The sequence below is a fragment of the Sarcophilus harrisii genome, chromosome 1, assembly GCF_902635505.1.
Source record: "Sarcophilus harrisii chromosome 1, mSarHar1.11, whole genome shotgun sequence".
NCBI lineage: Eukaryota > Metazoa > Chordata > Mammalia > Dasyuromorphia > Dasyuridae > Sarcophilus > Sarcophilus harrisii.
In genome coordinates this window covers 659,853,476-659,874,038 of record NC_045426.1, presented here as the reverse complement: position 1 = coordinate 659,874,038, position 20,563 = coordinate 659,853,476, and the positions used below count along the sequence as shown (strand labels likewise).

At 35.8% G+C, this 20,563-nt stretch overlaps 1 protein-coding gene and 2 pseudogenes across 1 annotated transcript; all 3 read right to left on the bottom strand.

Moving 5' to 3' along the window:
* Positions 1-855: 855 nt before the first annotated feature.
* LOC100928779 lies at positions 856-3,087 on the bottom strand (annotated as a pseudogene).
* A 5,046-nt stretch (positions 3,088-8,133) lies between these two features.
* LOC100930582 (olfactory receptor 1361-like) lies at positions 8,134-9,078 on the bottom strand. The gene has a single exon (XM_003760989.1). It carries the CDS (start codon positions 9,076-9,078, stop codon positions 8,134-8,136), a length of 945 nt encoding a protein of 314 aa, XP_003761037.1.
* A 10,529-nt stretch (positions 9,079-19,607) lies between these two features.
* LOC116420790 lies at positions 19,608-20,563 on the bottom strand (annotated as a pseudogene).

Here is a 20,563-nt window from a genome sequence, read left to right as displayed (position 1 = left end):
CTCCTTTTATGCATCTTTCCTCTTGTTCTATCTTCCTTTTCCAACAAAGTACATATCATATATGACTAAGCTTAATAATCACTCAGAATATATGATTTATTTTTGCATGTTTTGCCTCACCTTCTAGAACATAAGTTTTTTAGGGATACAATTTCATATTTATAGTACTTATCAAGACCCAATATATAGTAAATAATAAATGATTAATAAATGCTTAAGTTAATGAATGATTGATTATTAATGATTGATTATACCATTTCAGAGATTTCTGCTGCATTCTTCATTATATTACTTGATCTCCAAAGTACCTTCCAATGGTGATATTTTATGATTCATTAAATGTAGCCCTAGATAAGTGATAAAACTTGACCCTAGTTATAAAATGATTAAAGGAGCACTAAACTATAGAATTATACAATGCTAGGACTGAAAGAGACTTTTAATATGATTTGACTAGGGTTTATTAATCTTTTCTCCCTCGGGACTCTTTTTGCCATGGGTATATAGGTATATAAAATAGACATAAAAATCTAACATTTATTGCTAATAAATCAAAATTTTGTGACCCCTTTTACATTATGTAACCCTACATCTGCAGCACACATTTTAAGTTTTGAACTTTACCACATCTCTTTGTATTTATTTTAAAATTTTATCGATAATTTTACATAATTTTAATTACTGAATATATCTCCTCTTCACAAATAATCTCTCTCTTTTTTTTTTAAACTGAAGGGAGTATTTTTATTGATAAGGGGATTGCAATAATACAAATATGATTGTATAAAAAATACATCATTTAAAGGTGAGGAGAAGAAAACATTCCTCACAAGACTAGCATCTGCTGTCCTTGGGCTAGAGGTGGTAGACTAAGGGCACCCCATGAGCTGGAAGCTCCTGATGTAACTGATGGAAGAGCATGGCACATCTGTTTCTCTCCTGGCCTTTCCCCATATGTGGTAGAGTCTTGCCTGGAAGTAAAGAACATCTCTGATTTGCTCTTTGCAGTCCACTTTTGCAAAGTAACTCTTGGCTTTGTTGAGGTTCAGGATGGCAGACTCCAAAGCTTCTACTTTCTTCTGGAGATCATAGGAAGCAGCAGAAGCAACCTGGCACTTGGCCACCAGAAACATAGCACGCCCTTTGTCCAGCACAGCCCCATCTGCCAAGATGGGCTCAATGGCCATATGGAGGATGTTCAAGCCTGTTCAGGAATTCCAAGGATAAGCTGGGAGAAAGCCAAGCTCAGCACAGTCTCTGAAGTCAGGTATGGGAGCCAGTTCTCCCTGGACAGAGGTAAGGCCTACAGCAGGACCGGCAGGGCGAAGGTGTAGCAAGAAGACCTACAGTACAGCTCCCCCACAGCCAGCAGAATCACCATTTCTATGTTCTTCATCTTCTGACACTGAACCAACAACTTCTGGAGAAGCTTGTGAGCCTCCGACATCTGGTTCTGGGCTTGTAAGACAATTGCCTTCCTGTATGCTCCCTCTAGGCTGTTAAGGGCCATGATTCCTGTTACAAGAGAATCTGCCACGTGGTATTTACCATCATTCATAGCTCTTCCAAACTGTAATTTCTGCTCACAGAGCATCCACAACTGTATGTGCTGACTGTTGGTCGGGAACCTTTCTTTTAAGTGCTCCAGTACTTCAGAAGCAGCAGCCAAACGGCCCTGCTCAGCATGGAGCTTGGCCAGGTGACACACCGTCACTGCAAATGATTTGGTGTTGCTTTGCTGCACGCTCAGGTTCAAGGCCTCCAGGCTGTTCATGCTAAGCAGGGCCTGCTGGAGAGCCATGGTGCTGCACCCATAGAGCCTCCATCTTCTGAGCGAGACTGATATCAACAAGCTCTGCCAGGTTGTGCTTCCAGTGCAGAAGGTCGGAGTCCTTCAGGGCTTCCATCAACTTGCTCACTGTTTTCCCAGCAAAACCTCGATGTTGGATTCCAAGGGGTGCTAAATACAGTAGCCCAAAATGCACGGCTTTCTTCACTGAATGTTCCAACAGAACACAGCTATCTGATCTCTTCTGTTCCAAGATATAAAGTCAGCTCAAGCAGTGCTGTAGACACACATGGTCATTGGACTCCTGGGCAATCCTGATCACTTTCTGCAGGGCCCGCTCTGCCTGTTGGTAGTATCTGAATCAGCAGTGCAAGACAGCCAGATTGAGGGCAACGTATCTCAAGCTCTGCCCACAACCCTCACCTTCATTCCTTTTGCTCTCTGTTCCTGAGAATCAGGTGGTCAAAATAATGGAGAAGACTGTGTAGAAATGAAAACATTTTGGATCCAAAGACTGGTTAAGTAGTTTAAGTAATGCACTTCAGCAAAATTAGGATTAGATTTCAACAAGTTATTCAATTCTTTCTGTAAAGAAGCCCCAGTGAGTGCTTTCGTCTCATCATTCTTTAATGGATGTTAGGAAAGAAAATATTCAGCTTGCTTTTGGGAAAGTGGCCACTGCAAGAGATCTCCTCCTCTCTTGAAGGCATGTCCAGATCTTCCCTTTCCATCACACCCATGAACTGCTCCTCGGGGATGGTCAGGCCCATGTCTGCCTCTTCCACAGCAGTTTTCCCCCCTACATTTTGAAAGTACTCCTGCAGGGTCGTATACAACTTGTACACCTGACTGAAAGAAAGCTTATTGTAGGCCAAGATCATGTGGCGCAGAAATAAACCTATGACACTTATCTTGTGAACCTCGGTGTCAGTTCCAGAAAAGGAATTGGAAAGGTCATCAAAGAACTGCTCCATGTCCTTCAGCTCCCCTTCAGCCATCAGCTTGATTCTGATTGGAACCAAATTTGCCAAACGTGGACAGAACTCATCAATTGCCTTGTGTAGCCGAGTCAGCTTCATATCAGGCCCCTGCAGCAGCAGTTGCAGCAAGAGTTAATTGAGCCGTCACCACTCCAAAAGGCCAATAGCGGAGCCGACCGTGCTGCCCATCTCGCTTAGCAGCATGAGCACAGCAATCTTTTACAGCATCACCCAGTCCTTGATGCCGAACACTTTGGCATGCACCACACTATTGGTCATCATGGGGTTGAAGCAGAGGCTCTCGTGCATGCTCGCCATGGTGGCCATCCCTGCCGCCGCTGCCCACAGCGGCGACTCTAGAAGCCCGGGCTCCTCCAGCAGTAAAGGCGGGCCCACACAGCGCCATAAGCCCCACAAATAATCTCTTGCAAAAAAAGAAAAGAAAAAGAAATAAAGGAAAAAAAGATTTTTTGACTTAATTTGAAGGATTTTGTTGACTTCTTCATAGACTTTTTCTACTAAATTGTTTGATACAGATTTTAGTATGTACTGCAATTATTTTTATAACTGTTTCAATTGCTTGTCATGAGCATTACTATTATAAGGTAAATAAATATTCCATGAAATTATATTTTTTTGTTTCATTTAGATACACAATAAAACCAATCACTTCCTTCCCTCTCCCTTCCATTCCAGTTCCTTTATTTGCCTATTCAAAGCAAGCCATTCTTCCTTTTAGCTGAATCCTCCTTGTTTTTCATATAACAAAACTGTAAAAATTATCATTCAGTTCTTTTAGTGATATGTCTACTCAGTGGTTGCTGAGCAAGGATCCCACATTTAATGTGCCAATAGCTAGTTCACAAGTATAAATCATGTAAAATCTAGGATTCTTAAACCCTTCTATCCTCCAAATGTAAAATTAGAAAAGGAAATTAATGTATTATATAATAGAGCTGATTTCCATGTGTAATATGTTTCCATCTGTAAAATGTTCAATGTTGGCAAAAATTAGGCAAAAAATGTAACAGTGTTCTATGAGATGATCAAATTGCAAAGACAATTTTAATGTTTTTTAAGGAAAAACTAGTCAGATGATATTGGGTCAGGGCTAGCTCACCTTTAGGGATAAGAGATTCTGATAAATAATATTCCTACCACATTACAGAAAATTAAAAAAAAGATGCTGAGTTCATTGGATAAGTCTTCTATGGAGAATTATAGGAAAATATATTCAAGGATACCCCAGGATAAGGAAGTATGGATAATGATGTACATTCAATAGAATGGAATATATTGAGCATCATAAATTCCTTGAAATATAGAGCTATTGTAGTACGGTTTGGAGAAGCAGGGGAGAGTAAAGTCTGGAGGAATAGCTTTTGACTAGAGTGATGATAGTATAATTAGAAAGACTAAATACAAAAGATATTGAGAAGAATTACCAAGATGTGTTGACCAGATGGTGCCATATGCATTTAAGTTTTGCTACTGATGAGGCTGAAACTGATGGATTAATTGAGCTCAGGAGTTCTGAGCTTCATTGAGGCTAAAGTAATCTGGAGGTGGCAACAAATCTGATAGGATCCACCAAACTGCTTAAACAGTGTTGAACTCCAGTGTGGATCAGAAGTAGAACAGGTCAATATTTCTATCCTGATTGGGTGCATGATTGGCTGTTGCATTTTAAGCATAAGCAAAATATTGAGACTTGGTCTCAAAAAAATTGTTGACTGATTAGATATGGGAGGTGAAGGAGAAATTAGATATGGGAGTTAAGGAGAAAAGTTAGAAATTGCTTCAGAGTTTTAAGTGATTGAGAAAATGAGAGTTATAAGAAAGTCCCAGAATCAATTAACAAACAGTTTTAATTAAAACTTTATATGCACTAGGCACTGTGTTAACGATCAAGGATCAAGAAAAAAAAAAACATTTTTTCTTCAGTGAGCTTTTGTATATTCATCATTTCCTCCTCCAACCCAATTTGGGCAATTCTGCTTTTCAAAGAGTTCTTTTCTTTAGTGATTTTTTGTGTTTCATTTACTATTTTGTTCCTTAAGGTACTATTTTCTTCAATTTTTTGTGGTTATTTTACTAAGTTATTAATTTTCTTCATAATTTCCGTGCACTACTCTCATTTCTTTTCTAATCTTTTCCTGCATTTTCTTGAACTCTTCCATGAATTCTTGTTGGGCTTTTTTTTTTTTTTTTTTTTTTTTTTTGAAGCTTTGCTTGTAGCTGTCTTTATATTGCTTTCTTCTTCAGAGTTTGTGTCTTGTGGCTGTCTTCACCTATGAGATGATTCAAAGCAATTCCAGTTGTTCAGTGATAAAGACAGCCATCTTTACCCAGAGAGAGAACCCTGGGAACTGAGTATGGACCACAGCATAGCATTCTCATTCTTTCTGTTGTTGTTTGCTTGCATTTTATTTTCTTTCTCAGTTTTTTTCCCTTCTTGATCTGATTTTTCTTGTGCAGCAAGATAACTGTATTAATATGTATACATATATTGGATTTAACATATATTTTAACATATTTAACATGTATTGGACTACCTGCCATCTAGGGGAGGGAGGTGGGGGGCAAAGGGGATAATTTGGAATAGAAGGTTTTGCAAGTGTCACTGATGAAAAATTATCCATGAATATGTTTTATAAATAAAAAGCTTTAATTAAAAAATAAATCAAGCAAAACAAAAAAGAGTTTGTGTCTTGGTCTTCCCTGGAATTGTAGTAGCTTTTTATGGTCAATTTCATTTTTGCTTTTGTTATTTTTTCCAACCTATTGCTTAAAATTGGACTTTTCATCTGGTGGTTAGGAGGCATTTTCCTAAATTTTGGTCTTTTTTTTCCATGGGAAAAATCCTTTTAACAAAACCAGTGAACACAGCAACTGACAGTATATTCTTAGTCCCTTATCTCTACAAATCAGAGAGGAACATGCATTTTTAAAGCTTTTCTGGTTGCAAGATTGTTCATGATAATTATCCATTATTTCTCCCTTAAATTTTTTGTCCTTTTCATTTGCTTTATTGTAGTCAATGTTTATTTTTCTCTTCTCTTTGTATCTTTCTGATGAGTTCTTATAATTTTTCCTATGCTTTATTGCTTTTTTTCATATCCATAACTTTATAAAAGATAGCAAAATTTTGTGGTTCACAGTAAATTTTTCAATTCAAAGTTGACTATAAGTAGAAACTATAAGTTATTTATCTAAATTGTCCTACCAATTTATCTTTTTATTTTCACCAGTAGCAAATAGTCTTGTTTATGAACACTGTGTGAGTCTAGAATTGCTATCTATTCCCCATCCATGGATATTTTAAAAAGTATTTTGTTTTTCTATGGTCTTGATTTTCCATCATATCCCAAAATATTATCATCTGTTGTTTATTCTCCCTTCTTTAAGTCTTTCTCTACTCTGGTTTATCCTCCATTCTGCTGTCAAATTGATCTTCCTGAAATATAGATTTGATTATGTCACATCCTTCTAATTTATTTTGCTTCCCTATTGCCTTCAGAATCAAATATAAAATTCTGTTTGGTATTCAAAGCCTTTCATTATTTGCTGTTACACATTATTTATTGATACCTCTCTTGTACCCCTGTAATCCAATAGCACCATCCTCCTTGCTTCTCCTCACAGCAGACATTTCAACTCCAGACTGAATATTTTTACTGTTTATTCCTCATTAAATTGTCTCCTTTCTCATCTCCACCTTCTGACTTCCTTCAATTTTTTGCTAAAATTTCCCTGCAAAAAGTCTACCTGTTCTATCTTAATGCCAGTGCTTCCTTTCTGTTGATTATTTGAATTTTATTATTTATGTTCTTTGTTTGTCCATAGTTGTTTGCATGTTGCCTCCTTCATTAGACTGTGAGCTCCTTGGAAGCAGGGAGTTCTTTTGTATTATTTTTGCCATTCTTTGTATTCCTAGTACTTAGCAGAGAGCCTGGTACAAAGCTACTTAATAAATGCTTGTTGACTTAACTTGACTGCCCACCACTCACAATCATCTCTTGGAATAAAAGTTTTATTTTAAAGAAAAAGAGAAAAAACTTATTTGATATTATATGCCATGTCTACATCCATTTACCCATCATGACTATAAAGAAATGAGCTAAAATGCCTTCTTTTTTTTTTGTTTCTTTGAGTTGACCTTGCTTTTTGTTATTTCTCGGCATCCATTTTTGAGTATTTTGAAGTTGTCATTGTTTCCATTTACATTGCTGTAGCAATTTTAATATTGTTTTCTTAACTCATTTTTATTATGTATTTGTTCATGTAAGTCATTCCATTGTATTCATTGCTTCTTAAAATACAATAATGTTACCTTATATTCGTTTCTTACTAATTTTTTATCTAGCACATGGTACATCCAACACAATAAGCAGGAAGGTATTAAAGAGATTCTATTATTTGTTGTTCTTTTCTCATTATCTCACATGACCCAGATGCATTCTACCACTATTTCCCCTTCTATTAGTATGTCCCTTTGTCTGGACAAAGCCAACCCCTTTATAGGCACAAGAAATACCATTCCATCATATCTTTATGAGTATATTTTGCCCTCTACCATTCCTGCTTTTTAACTTATCTTTAAGCTTTATATGGCTACTAGGTCATTCCTTCATAGTAAGTGCTTAAGAAATGCTTGTTTCCTTTTGCTTGGAAAATTAAAAAAAAAAGTTTAAAGAAAGCAACCAATACACTGATGATATAAAATAGTATCTATCATATTCCACATCCAAAGTCTCCCATGTATGTAAAATAGAGAGGTACATTTCCCCAATTCTTTCTTATAATTATACAGAATTAAGATTATTGACCCTCATTTATATGATTACAGTATACCATTTTCTATACCATTTTCCTGCTTCTACTTTGTTCTGCATTATTTATTAAAAGCCTCCCAATGTTTGGCTAAACTCTAATATCAGCTTTTCTCAAAGCAGCCCTGTAGCATAGAAAAAATATATGTAGGTCTTGCAGTCAGGAAAGCCAGAGGTCAAGTCCACCTCTCATAATGGAGACTATTCAGAACACCAGGCAAGTAAGTCTATAAGTTGCAGAATTTCATTTTGTCTAGCTCTAAAAAAGTATTCCATATGTAGTTGTCCCGTCATTCCCCAGATGAGAAAACGGAGGGGCAGGACATGAAGTGATTGCTCTGCTAAAAAGTGGGTAGAACCAGACGGAGAAGCAAAGTACCTATGACATTCTTATCTCAGTACGTCAACACTAGTATAGGAAAGAGTTCCAATTGACTTCACTAATCAAATTTGGATAGTTTATTTAAAATTTATTAATTCATTGATGAATTGTTTGAAACACAGGTACACAAGCCTACCAGGATGTTTACAATCATAGGGAGAGATCTGGTTTTCTAGTAAAAAGCATCCTCAGGGCTCTTTTCATATCATTGTTCCTTACACTGTAGATGAAAGGGTTCAGCATGGGGGTGACTACAGTGTACATGACAGTTGATGCTGTGTCCTTTTGGGCAGTATGGGTGGATGTGGGGTTGAAGTAAATTTCAATGATTGTTCCATAGAAGAGACAGACCGCAGCTAGATGGGAGCCACAAGTGTTGAAAGCTTTCTTTTTCCCATGAGTGGAGGGAATCTTCAAGACTGCAATGAAAATACGAGTGTAGGAGATGAGGATGCCAATAAAGGGCATGACAGTTGTCAGTCCTCCTACTGTGTAGACCATCAAGTCATTGAACGAAGTATCTGAGCAGGCCAACCTTGTGATTGTAATGAGATCACAGAAGAAATGAGAGATTTCATTGTGGCCGCAGAATGAAAGTCGGGTCAGGGAGACTGTGTGAATCAGGGCATCAATACAGGCCCAACACCAGCACACTGCTACTAGAGAGGCACAGACTTTTTGGGTCATGATCATGGTATAGTGTAATGGGGCACAGATGGCCACATAGCGGTCATAGGCCATGGAAGCAAGGATGACACTATCCATTCCTCCAAACCAGATGAAAAAGAACATTTGTGTCAGACATGCAATATAAGAAATTGAGTTATTTCCAGATATATAGTTAACCAACATCTTGGGGACAGTGCTGGATGTGAAGCAAATGTCGACGAGGGACAAATTGCTGAGGAAGAAGTACATGGGGGTGTGAAGGTGAGAGTCAGTTCTAATGGCCAGAATGATCAGCAGGTTCCACAGCATGGTGACTAGGTACATAATCAGGAATAGGAAAAATAGAAGTCTCTCCTGTTCAGGCTTGTTTGAAAGGCCCATGAGGATGAACTCAGAGATGCTTGTTTGATTTCCTTCTTTCGGCATCTGTTGGTAAAGGAGATGAAATAAGAATGACCAATTTAAAGTTGGTGTGGAAATTTTTATATGACTAAAATCAATAAAGATCGAATTATAAGAAAAATGAGATAATGGGAAAACATTTGATCGCATTAAAAATATCACTGCTAATAGCCTGAGAATCATAAGTAATTTGGAAGAGATTTATTACAAAGGGCATTCTCTAATAAAAAAGCATCAAAGAATGAAAACAAATAGAATTTAGCTACAAATGAGTCAGGAAATTATTTTTCCAATCATGGTACCAATACTCTGCAATTTTACCTGTTACTCTCCTAATTTGGAAATATGACAAAAGATACAAATTATGATTGTTGGAAAAAAGTTTTGGGAAAATAGCCAATCTCTGTTGATAGCATGCAAAGTAGTCTAATTGTACTGTTTTAAATTTTGAGGAAAAATGGAGAAGAAAAATTTTATTTATTAAGAACCTTCTATTATGCCAAGCACTTTGCTATATATTTTAAAAAATTATACCATTTCATCCTACTTTGAAAAGTCATCCTTTATTTATTTATCTATTTTGGGCAAAGCATTGGAGTTAAATGACTTGCCCAGGGTCACACGATAAGTAAGTATCAAGTGTGTGAAGCTGGATTTGAACTCAGGACTGGTTCTCTTTCCATTATATCATATAGCTTCCCGTGTACTTTATTTAAAAGGAGAAACTAGATAAAGAAGTGATGGATCTTCAGTCCTATATATTTAGACACTATTTTTATGGGAAGAAATCTAAGAACCAAATAATGAAAGTATGATTGGGGGCAGCTAGGGGGTACAGTGGATAGAGCACCAGCCCTGAAGTCAGGAGGACCTGAATTCAAATTTGGTCTCAGACATTTAACACTTTCTAGCTGTGTGACCCTGGGGAAGCTACTTAAGGCCAATTGCCTCAGGGGAAAAAAAGGTGGATTCAATGATCATTTTCATGTAAATGATGCTCAAACTTATTTAATTACCTCTAACTTCTCCCTTTATCTTAATAGGTTTATATCTTCAGTTGCCTATTGCATGTCTCAAACATGGCCAAAATGGAATTTGTTATCTTTTGCCTAAAAACTTCCTTTCCAACTTCCCTATTACTGCTCTTATTACTGAGAATACTGTCTTCCTAGGTTCATAACCTTTACTTTCTATCATCCCATCTCACATCCAATATGCTGTCAAGTTCTATTGATTTTATTTTTACACTATCTCTCTTATGCACCTCTTTCTCTACTTTCACACTTCCAGTACCTTGGTGAAGCCTTAAATCACCTCGTGCATTGATTATTGAAAATATTTGCTTGTTGATTTCTCTGCCTTACTTTTCTTCTTACCTTAGTCCATCTTTCATTCAGCTGTCAAACTGATCCCTCTAAATATCATATCTACCCCTTACTCAACAATCTCAAGTGGTTTTCTATTATCTCTGGAATAAAATAGAAATCATCTGTTTGGTATTCAAAGTAAGTCCTTCATAGTCAGTCTCTGTCCCATCTTTCCAGTCTTCATACACTTTCACCATATACCCTGTGGTCCTAGACACCAGCCATCTTGCTTTTTCTCACACAAGACATTCCATTTCCAAACTTCACATACTTCTACTGACTGTCCTCCATTCCCATTCTCTCTTTATTTTTGCCTTCTGTCTTCCTTAGGACCTTTTAGTCTTAGCTAATATCCTATCTCCTACATGAATCTATTCCCTCCAATCCCTTAATTTATTGCCTTTCCTCTTTTGATTACCTAAAATTTATCCTTTATTCAAGTATGTTTTGTGTATAATTCTTTTCATATTATTTTCTGATTAGACTGTGTTCCTGGAGAGCAGAAACTTAAATAAATTTTTCTTAGTATCCCTAGCACTTAGCAAGATAAACAGTAAATATTAATAAATGCTTATTGATTGTCTAATATCATTTTCTGAGGATCAGTGGGAATAGAAAGAGAAACAATACTCTTGTAATTGAACACTATACCAAACCAAAAGGAAATACATACATCAAGGATTTGGGAAACTGATCACAAACTTTGTAGAGAGATAGAAAGAGATAATGATTATGCAAACATGCTGGTGCTCTTTCTGTGCCTAAAGGGCAATAGCTGATACATATATTTTTGTTGCCATGTTATAATAGTAATTTCCTTTCAAAAATGAGTGGAGAGAATCAACATGGAGAAAATGGTTTTGAGGTAGAAATTCTGGGAATCTTGAGAGGATGTAACCATTCCAATTTAACATTTTTGAAAAAGGACAGCCAAGGTAAGCAGATGCATACTCTAGATCTTGGACAAGCAAATTTCCAGTGTTTTAGAAAGAGGATGGTTTGTACTCCATGGCTTCAAATAAGGCAGAATGAGAAACTCTCAAGAATTAAATACTTAAAACACAAAGTGTTGTGGTGAGAAAGAGAAGAAATAATTCTCTAAAGAAACCAAAAAAGGTACAAAAAATGTACTGTAGAAATATCTTTTCAGAAATTGAAAGCAAGGGCAAGTAATGGAAGATGAATACAAATGTATGCAAAAGTCCCATGAAAATGAATTGATGTTCAGTCACTTGCAGTCGTGTCTGACACTTGGTAACCCCATTTGTGGTTTTTTTTGATTAAAGATACTGAAGTGGTTTGGCATTTCCTTCCCTAGCTCATTTTATTGATGAGGGGCTGAGGCAAGCAGTGTAAAGTAAACTGTCCACACACACAGTTAGTATATAATTCTAGATTTGACCTCAGGTCTTCCTTACACTAGAACTAGAATTCCATCTACTGTGCCACCTCAGTTCCCCCACTTTGAAAATGTTTTAAAGTCTTTTTGGAAAAAGAAGCAGATTATACAAAGGATAGACAGGCCATTAAGGGTAAATGGAATAATAAAAATGCCTGGTTGGTTGTAAGTTCCACCCTGTCTCACTGTGGCTGATCAAACTAGTATTAGTACTATGAAATCTTTCTTTTCTTTTTTTTTCCCTGCTAAATAGTGTGAATGGTTTTCAAATGAGGAATAAGTTCGGAAGACTAGAACACGATTGTTTAATATGGATTGAAACTCAAGGTAAATGATGGAATAGGAAAAGACCCCCAGACTGTCCTTTCTCAATTTTCCAGTGAGCTGCCCTGGCTGTACTCCATCACATGGTCTTCAAGGTCCCAGAAAATGTGACTGTTAAGCCATTAGCAGCAGTTTTGGAGAGATTCTGGAGAAAAGGAAAGATGTCACAAGACTGGATAAAGAAAAATAATGCTGAATTTGAACTCAGATCTACTTGACTCCAGGTCTAGTGCTCTATATACTGGACCACCTAGTTGCCCAATATCAGGCTACCAGTTGATTAATATCTTCTTTATTTATTTTTTTTTTTAAAGAGAAACTGTTGTCTGCACATACCTTTGTTTGTACAGTTACTTTTGCAACAAAGGAATAGGATTTTATATTTATTACAAGTAAATTTCTATTTTACTAGGAAATTTCTTTGCTACAAATATTAGTAAATTACTAGTAATTTTTTCTCATTATATCTTATCTTTTCAAATGTTTTTTGAAACCTGATTGTTATCAGTATAGAAGCTATTATTTCTCTGAAACTTTCTGTCATGCTTATACTTACAAGAATATTATTTCTGGGGTCAGCCAGATGAATATTCTCAGCTTGAAGATGTGGTGAGTCTCCTGTGGGAAATAAAAATGCAATCAGTGTCACTTCAGGTATTTAGAGGTATCTAGAAAGAAAAGAAAGATAGGGATAAGTCATCTAAGAAGATTAGGAAGTCAAATTGAAGATTTTTTTATTTGATTGTAGATGCAATAGGGGCCAAAGTATTTTGTCATTTGGGCATGGGAAAGGTGGTGGTAGTGGGACTGTTCATATCCATGGTAAAAGAAAATGAATTTAACAGCTGATTAGAGGTAAATTGGAATGAGGAGAGATTTGGGAGCAGGAAGCCCCACTTGTAGACTATGTTTAGTTTTTTGCAACTCTGAAATTCCATGGCCCAAGTTTCTTTTGAGCTTTTTATATGATAAGATATTTTTATAAAAATTTTATAAACTTTTTATATGATAAGATCTCTAGCCAATTTATATACCAAGTCCTTTCTATTTTTCAATTCTAAGTTCTGTTGAGTACTTCATCTTCTTCTTCTTCTTCTTTTTCTGTTCTCTCCTTTTGCTTGTTTCCTTCTTCCTCTTTCTCCTCTGTTTCTTCTTTTTTCTCCCTTTCTTCCTCTTTCTCCTCCTGTAATGTCGGAGAAATTGAAGCAAGACAGAGATTGGGTTTTTAATATTTTAATAGTGGAGAATTTAGGCTAGCCGAAACGAGCTGGGCTGAATGGGACTTTTGTCTCAAAGCATCCAGCAGCAAGCAATTTATTCCAGAGACTTTTATAGGGTTCTATTTATCAGGGAAACAAAGGCAAGGAGGAAGAACACTGGATAAGTTATAATTTCAGGAAGTATCATAACTTTAGTTTTGATAGGTTGGGGGTCAAGAAGGTCAGGAGCAGGAGACAGAGATTCTAGTATAAGAGATAATGAGCAATACCCTGGCATATGAGCTAAGCCATCTGGAGTTTTGTGACTCACTGGAATGTGAGAATGACCAGAGTTTAATGAGGTAAGGAAAGAGTGTGTGTGGCCATAATCATTTTATTCAGGGTATAGCGTAATGATTCAGGGAAACTGAGGCATTACATTTCTCCTTCCCCTTTTCTAACTCCCTCCATTTTAAATCTAAGTTGAATTAATAGTTTTCAGCATGCTATGACAGCAATGACTTGAACTAAGGCTTTATAATTACAAATCTTTGGTTGCTATCCCCTCCCTCCAATGCCTTCAGCCTAATACTTTAGTAGTTCAAAAAAATACTTTGTAAATCCATTTGCATTCCAACAAAGCTTAATGTAGAGAATCAGTGAACCATCATAACTTCCAATGAAGCATATGGCTGATTCTTGAAGGGACTAATCAATCTTTAATTTTGATTAGAAAACCCAATTGGAGGCCAGCCTAAGTGGCAAAGTGGTAGAATATTAACAACACAAGGCTAAATAAAATTTTAAGCCACCATTAGAATTAACTAAATTTTAGACTTGCAAAGCCTCATGTTGAAATGGATCAGAATTCTGCTTACTCTGTACATTTGCTCTGAACTTAGAAACTTGAAGATAAAACAAAATTGAATAGTACTCAATAAGTATGAGACTTTTTAACAACAGAAATTATTTTTATGGTTTCCTTAAGAAGGGCTTCTTAAACAGTGAATATTAACATTAATATTTTTATCTGAATATATGTATATTTAATCAAAAAGTAAGTTTTGAAACTAATTATTTTGGAACAAAAGTTTGCTAACTTTTTGTTGGTCTGTTGCGAGTTTGTGTTCTTTTTGCTTACACAGATATTTAGCAAACATTTCATGTATATATATGTGAGAAAGTTGTTCTTTTTCTAATGACTAAATATTAAGGAATGAGAAAAATCATCTAAATATATTGAAACAATAACTTGAAACTTCTGAACCAAAGTAACATGTGTTTTTTTTTAATTTAAGATTTTGGAAGTTTCAAATTTGGAATTTTGGAAACTTTATTATCAGTTGCATATATGATATGCATCTATCTACTGTATAGAGTACACAATAATGCAAATTGTGTTTGGTTCATTTTAGCAAATGCTACTTAATCCCAATCATTTCTCTTGTATTTTTTTTTTCATCATTTAGCACAATACTAGGGAATAAGCTATGATAGATTTGACAATGTTTCATAAGGCTAAATTTTATGAATCTTCCATAGAATGAAAATAGTGTAAAGAAAATGGAAGGAGACTGCTCTCATGAGTTTGTTGACTGTGAGATGTCCTTTAGCAAAATTACTGTTTCATGATTAGAAAATTAATGTCATATTACCAAAACATACATAACTGATGATTTTGATCTTTTGGACACTTTTATTGAATATTTAGTAATCTAAAAATCTATCTGGAAAGAATTGAGAAGAGAATTAAGTATTCATTTTAATGTCCTCTTAGTTAAAACTTCTAATCATTTATTTTGACCCTTCCGTTACACAAAAATAATTTGCCTCTTTGTAATATGTTCCCTAAAAGAACTTTGGAAAACATCTCTATAAAAAGTTATTTTTATTTTTGGTATGTTAGTAACTTACATGATTTTGTTACATGTAGTGAGCTTAATTAACACTTGTGACCATAATTAAGAAATTATCATATATTTTCTATCATCATCCTATTTCATACCAAACATGGAAATCCTGTCAAACAAAAATGTTAAATATCCTTTGAAAAATTTGGACATTTGTCCTATGGCCCCAGAAAAGTATTCTGTAATCATTACATATTTTTACTTTTAATATTTTTGAAACAATTCTTTTTTCTTTTTATATAACATAGCATTTCAGCTGAACTTCAAAATGCTTAAGTAATGCTTAAAGTTAAGTCGTCTATATGCTGAATATTTCATTTTTTTTAAAATCATATACCCATGAAGGGTAACAAAAGGGGGTTTATGTTTCCTTCATGGAAACAGAAACTTTGTAAGTCTTTGATTAAATATTTTTAACCTCAGAAATTTAATTTCTATATGATTATTTAGAAAAGAAATGTCATAGAGTATGTTTCATTGTGATTTGAAATAAAATATTCTTGAGAAAAATTCATTTTTGAATTTTAATTTTTTATTTGATTTTAGTCGATAAAAACAATGTATTTCTATTTGGATGGATTATGGAAACATATTAGATGGGGAAAGTATTTTATTCTATCAATAATGATAAAAAAGGAAAAAAAAAGACAAAAGTAAAAGACATTCCATCATTCACTTTGGCAATCTACATACTTAAGTCCATTTTAGCATGAAGTTTCTAAGATTCTGTGATTCAGGCACTGCACCATATTTTGTGAGTTATCTCCCTTAAAATAAATGGAAGGTGACTTATGCAGATTTACCTACTTGGATATTTGGTCAGGATCTTCTATTCTCTTCTTTAAAAAATCCAACTCCAGTGTCTTCCCAGATTTCCATCACATAGATTGATCAGGGAACTGGCCAAATCAATGAGCTGTTCCAGAAGAAAGAGGGCTTGAGATGTGGACTGAGGAGGCATGCCTTAAAACAAGAAACTGGTCTGCTTACTAGAAAAGATGAAGGGGTATCAATGTAAATGCCTTTATAGAGTCCTTGCACCTAAAGCTCCAATTCCCTCAAGTCCTTGTTAGAAATTAGCCCTAAGTAATTGTCCTCTTTCCACTACATTCACTTTGGGCTTGGCTTCCTGTGGGGAAGATTTTGAATAAAGTTTTCTAATTTATTTCCACAATGCTGCTATAATACCAATGCCAAGAACTCCCTGTGTTTTTAACTTTTTTGTAGGGAAAGAAACTTTAATCTTGGAGCATTGAGCTGAAATTGATTCTAGCATATAGCCCACAGGATATCAGGGATGAGAGGGAACTTAAAACACACATTATATGTAAACTTGTATCAGAGGCTCCTTTGGCACTCAGCACTACACTAGTACAGATTTGAAACTGGAAAGATCTTCAGAGACCTATTTAGTCTGAATCCCCTATTTCAGAATTGACAGAACTAAATTTGGGGGCTGTTATGTGATTTGTCCAAGTCAAATAGGTAAGAATCAAATAAACCATCATCTCTGAGTGCAGAATCAGTGAGTTCCCCACTAAAATACACCATTTCTCCAATTCACAGTCACAGTTCACAGTTTACATTTTATTCTCACTTTTGTGATTTATTCCTTTTAACCAGAGAAATTAGGAATTTCAGTATCTAACAGCAGCCTACACCCAATCCAGTGACACACCTTACTAATGATCTTCTAATTCTGTGACTTTATTTTACAATGGACAAAACAGCAGGCTTGCCAAGCCAGGGTCATATAGGTTGGAGTATGAACTAAATTTCCGCCTCGGATCCTTTGGTTCTTTCTAAAGCCAAAGCTCTTTGGATGGGTCATCCTAAATAACAATGGATAGTCAGTCAATAAATTAGTCTGGCGAACAGTGTGCTAAGTGCTGAGGATATAAAGAGAGGCAAAAGACAGTTTCTGTCCTTAAGGAGCTCACAATGTAATGGCACAGAGTATTGGTTCTAGAGATTGGAAGATTTGAGTTCAAGTCTGCCCTCAAAATACTGATTACCTGGGTGACCATAGGAAAGTCACTTAACTGTAAAATGTGGACAATACTAGTATTGATCTCAGGGGGTTGTTTGGGGGATCAAATTGGATAATAGCACAGCTGTGTATGCTATCTGGGAGAATGTTGTAAAAAGGTTGGTGAACCTTTCACCTGGGCCAATAGAAGATATCTTCTATTTCCTGTTGCACCTACCAGTCTGATCTCCCCTCATTTGCAATGAGGAGAGTCTCTAAGTGTGATAAGTAGCAATCTTTCCTCTTGCTGTGTCTATCTCCTAAGGAAAGTAGTTGAGGAAAGTTGGTAGGAAAATCTTCCCTTTCATATCTGTCCTTTATATGAATGCTGAAATGATAATCTTTTAACCCCAAATCTTGTCATATGCTTCCATTTTCCATAATCTTCAGTGACTTCTTTAAGATAAAACACATGTAAATGTACCCATTCATTTTGGAAAAAAATATGGGCTTATGCACAGGGTACTGTGACTCAGCAATACCATCAACAGGTTTATTTCCAAAGACCATTAGAGGAAAAAAAGAATAGAACCTATATGTTTTAAAACATTTACAGCAGTTCTATTAGCAGTGGCAAAGAATTGGAAATTGCAGGAATGGTTCCCCAATCAATTGGGAATGTTTAAATAAGTTTTTATATGTGACTGTGATGGAATACTAATGTAATATAAGAAACAATGAGCTCTTAGAAAAAACATGGATATACTTGCATGAAATTTTAGATAGTGAAATGAGCAAAATTAAGAAAACATTGCATATAGTAACACCAATATTATTTTAAGCAAATCTTTGAGTGGCTGTCAGATTGATTATTATAAATACCCCAATCTACTACAAAGTACATATGAAGGAGGATGCCATCTTCATCCAGATAAAGAATTGATCAATAGAAGAATGTATAGAATGACTTTACATATTTGTGTCTAATGGTAGCCATCCCTAGGGCAAGGTGGAGAAGAAAAGAACAAAAGGAATTTATACAATAATTTTTCATAAATTTAAAAGAAATAACAAATATTTAAAGGAACAGACTTGAAGGTTCATGTGTGATTATCTTCGTTCCCCAATATTTTACCATGTTATGGAAATGCTTTTCTTATTCCAAAAATTAAATAAACATTAAAAAAAGAATTCTTTAGCTAGATGCCCAACAATTTTGATTCTCTCTGATTCCATCTCTCTCCCTCTTCATTTTTGTGACTTTGAATAATGCAGTCACACTATTTGAAGTTTTTGTTCTTTAGTTTGATCAGAAAATAAAAATTCTTCTTGGGATTATGAATGGAATTAACACAATTAATTTCTGACTCATGTAATATAAGCAATGGTATTGTAATAAATGTTTAACTGAAGGTCGCTGGGGTAAAATGTGTACATCACTCACTTTTAAGTTTAATCTGTTGTGTCAATATTTTCTCCATCACTTTCTTAAGTCTAGACTATTCATGAAACAATAAACCAAGTTCGACCTTGTAGGAAAAGAGAAGATCAAACACATATGGCTCCCTATGGCTATTTTATCTCTTTATCACCTGGCTCCAAATTACATTTCTAATTTTACACATACTTTGTTCTAGGGAACAGAGGAGTTTTTGTTTGAGAGAGAAAGGGTGGTATCTGGATAAGGACCAGAGCATAGATCAGGAAGCACTCATCACAGTTCTCCCTAGATCATTCCACCTTTGGTACTTTGAAGTACCCAAAATTTATAGATCTCCTGAGCTATCTGTGAAAACAGCAGAATGAAAAAGTTTAAATCTCAGGACAGTGCGATTTAACTTAAAAAGATAAACAGATTCCAATGCATAAAATTCCAAAATCTGATAATAGAATGGGAAAATGAGCAAACAATCCAAAAAAGTGCTAAACCATAAAAACTAATGTGGTGACATATCTGATTTGCTCAGCTTTGTTCCTAAAAGCTTTCCTGTTTTGTCAGTTTAAACTCTTTATTGTCAACTTTTCTTAGAGCAGCAGTGTAGCATAGAAAACAGATGGGCAAGTCTTGAAATCAAGAAGACCAGAGTTCAAGTTTACCTCTCACAATGAAGAGTATTCAATGCTCTAGATACGAAAGTTTGTAAGTTGCAGAATCTCATTTTGTTTAGCTCTATACATTACTCCCTTTGTAGTTGCTCCTTCATTTTTAATATGAGGAAACTGAGGCACAGGACATTAAGTGATTACTCACCTGAGAAGTTAGTAGTACCAGAAGGAGAAGCAAAGCTCCTATGATCTTTTTATCTCAGTATGTCACCCTTAGCATAGGTAAAAGTGAGCAATTGACTTCATTAATCAAATTTGGACAGTTTTATTGAAAATTTATTAATTCTTTGATGAATTGTTTGAGACACAGGTACCCAGGCCCAGCAGGATGTCTATAAATAGGGAGAGATCTGATTCTCTGGTGAAAAGCTTCCTTAGGGCTCTTTTCATGTTCAAGGGTGACAAGAGTATATACATCACAGCTGCTGCTGTGTCCTTTTGGCACTATGGGTGGATGTGGGGTTGAAATACACTGCAATGACTGTTCCATAGAAGAGACAGACCACAGCAAGGTGAGAGCCACAAGTGTTGAAAGCTTTCTTTTTCCCATGAGTTGATGGCATCTTCAGGACAGTAATGAAAATGCACATGTAGGAGATGAGGAGTCAGATAAAGGGCATAACAGCTGTCAGGTTTCCTATTGTGTAGACCAACAAGTCATTGAGCAAGGTGTCTGAGCAAGCCAACTTTGTGATCATGCTGAGTTCACAGAAGAATTTCACTGTGGCCACAGAATGAAAGTCAGGGCTGGGAGGCTGTGTGAATCAGGGCATCAGTATAGGCTCAAATTCAGCACATTGCTGCTAGATGGGCACAAACTTTTTGGGTCATGATCATGGTATAGTGTAATGGGGCACAGATGGTCACATAGCAGTCATAGGCTATGGAAGCAAGGATAATACTATCTAATCCTGCAAACCAGCTGAAGAAGAACACTTGTGTCAGACATGCAATGTAAGAAATTGCTTTAGTTCCAGATATGTGGGAACCAACATCTTGGGAACAATGATGGATGTGAAGCAGATGTCAACGAGGGACAAATTGCTGAGGAAGAAGTACATGTGGGTGTGAAGGTGGGAGTCAGTTCTAATGGCCAGAATGATGAGGAGGTTCCATAGCACCGTGATCAGGTACATGACCAGAAACAGGAAAAACAGAAACCTCTCATGTCTGGACTGTTTTGAAAGGCCCAGGAGGATGAACTTGGAAATGCTTGTTTGGTTTACTTCTTCCAT

Bases quoted from the DNA above. Each gene is read 5' to 3' on its own strand.
- LOC100930582 (XM_003760989.1), bottom strand. From the start codon at position 9,078: ATGCCGAAAGAAGGAAATCAAACAAGCATCTCTGAGTTCATCCTCATG.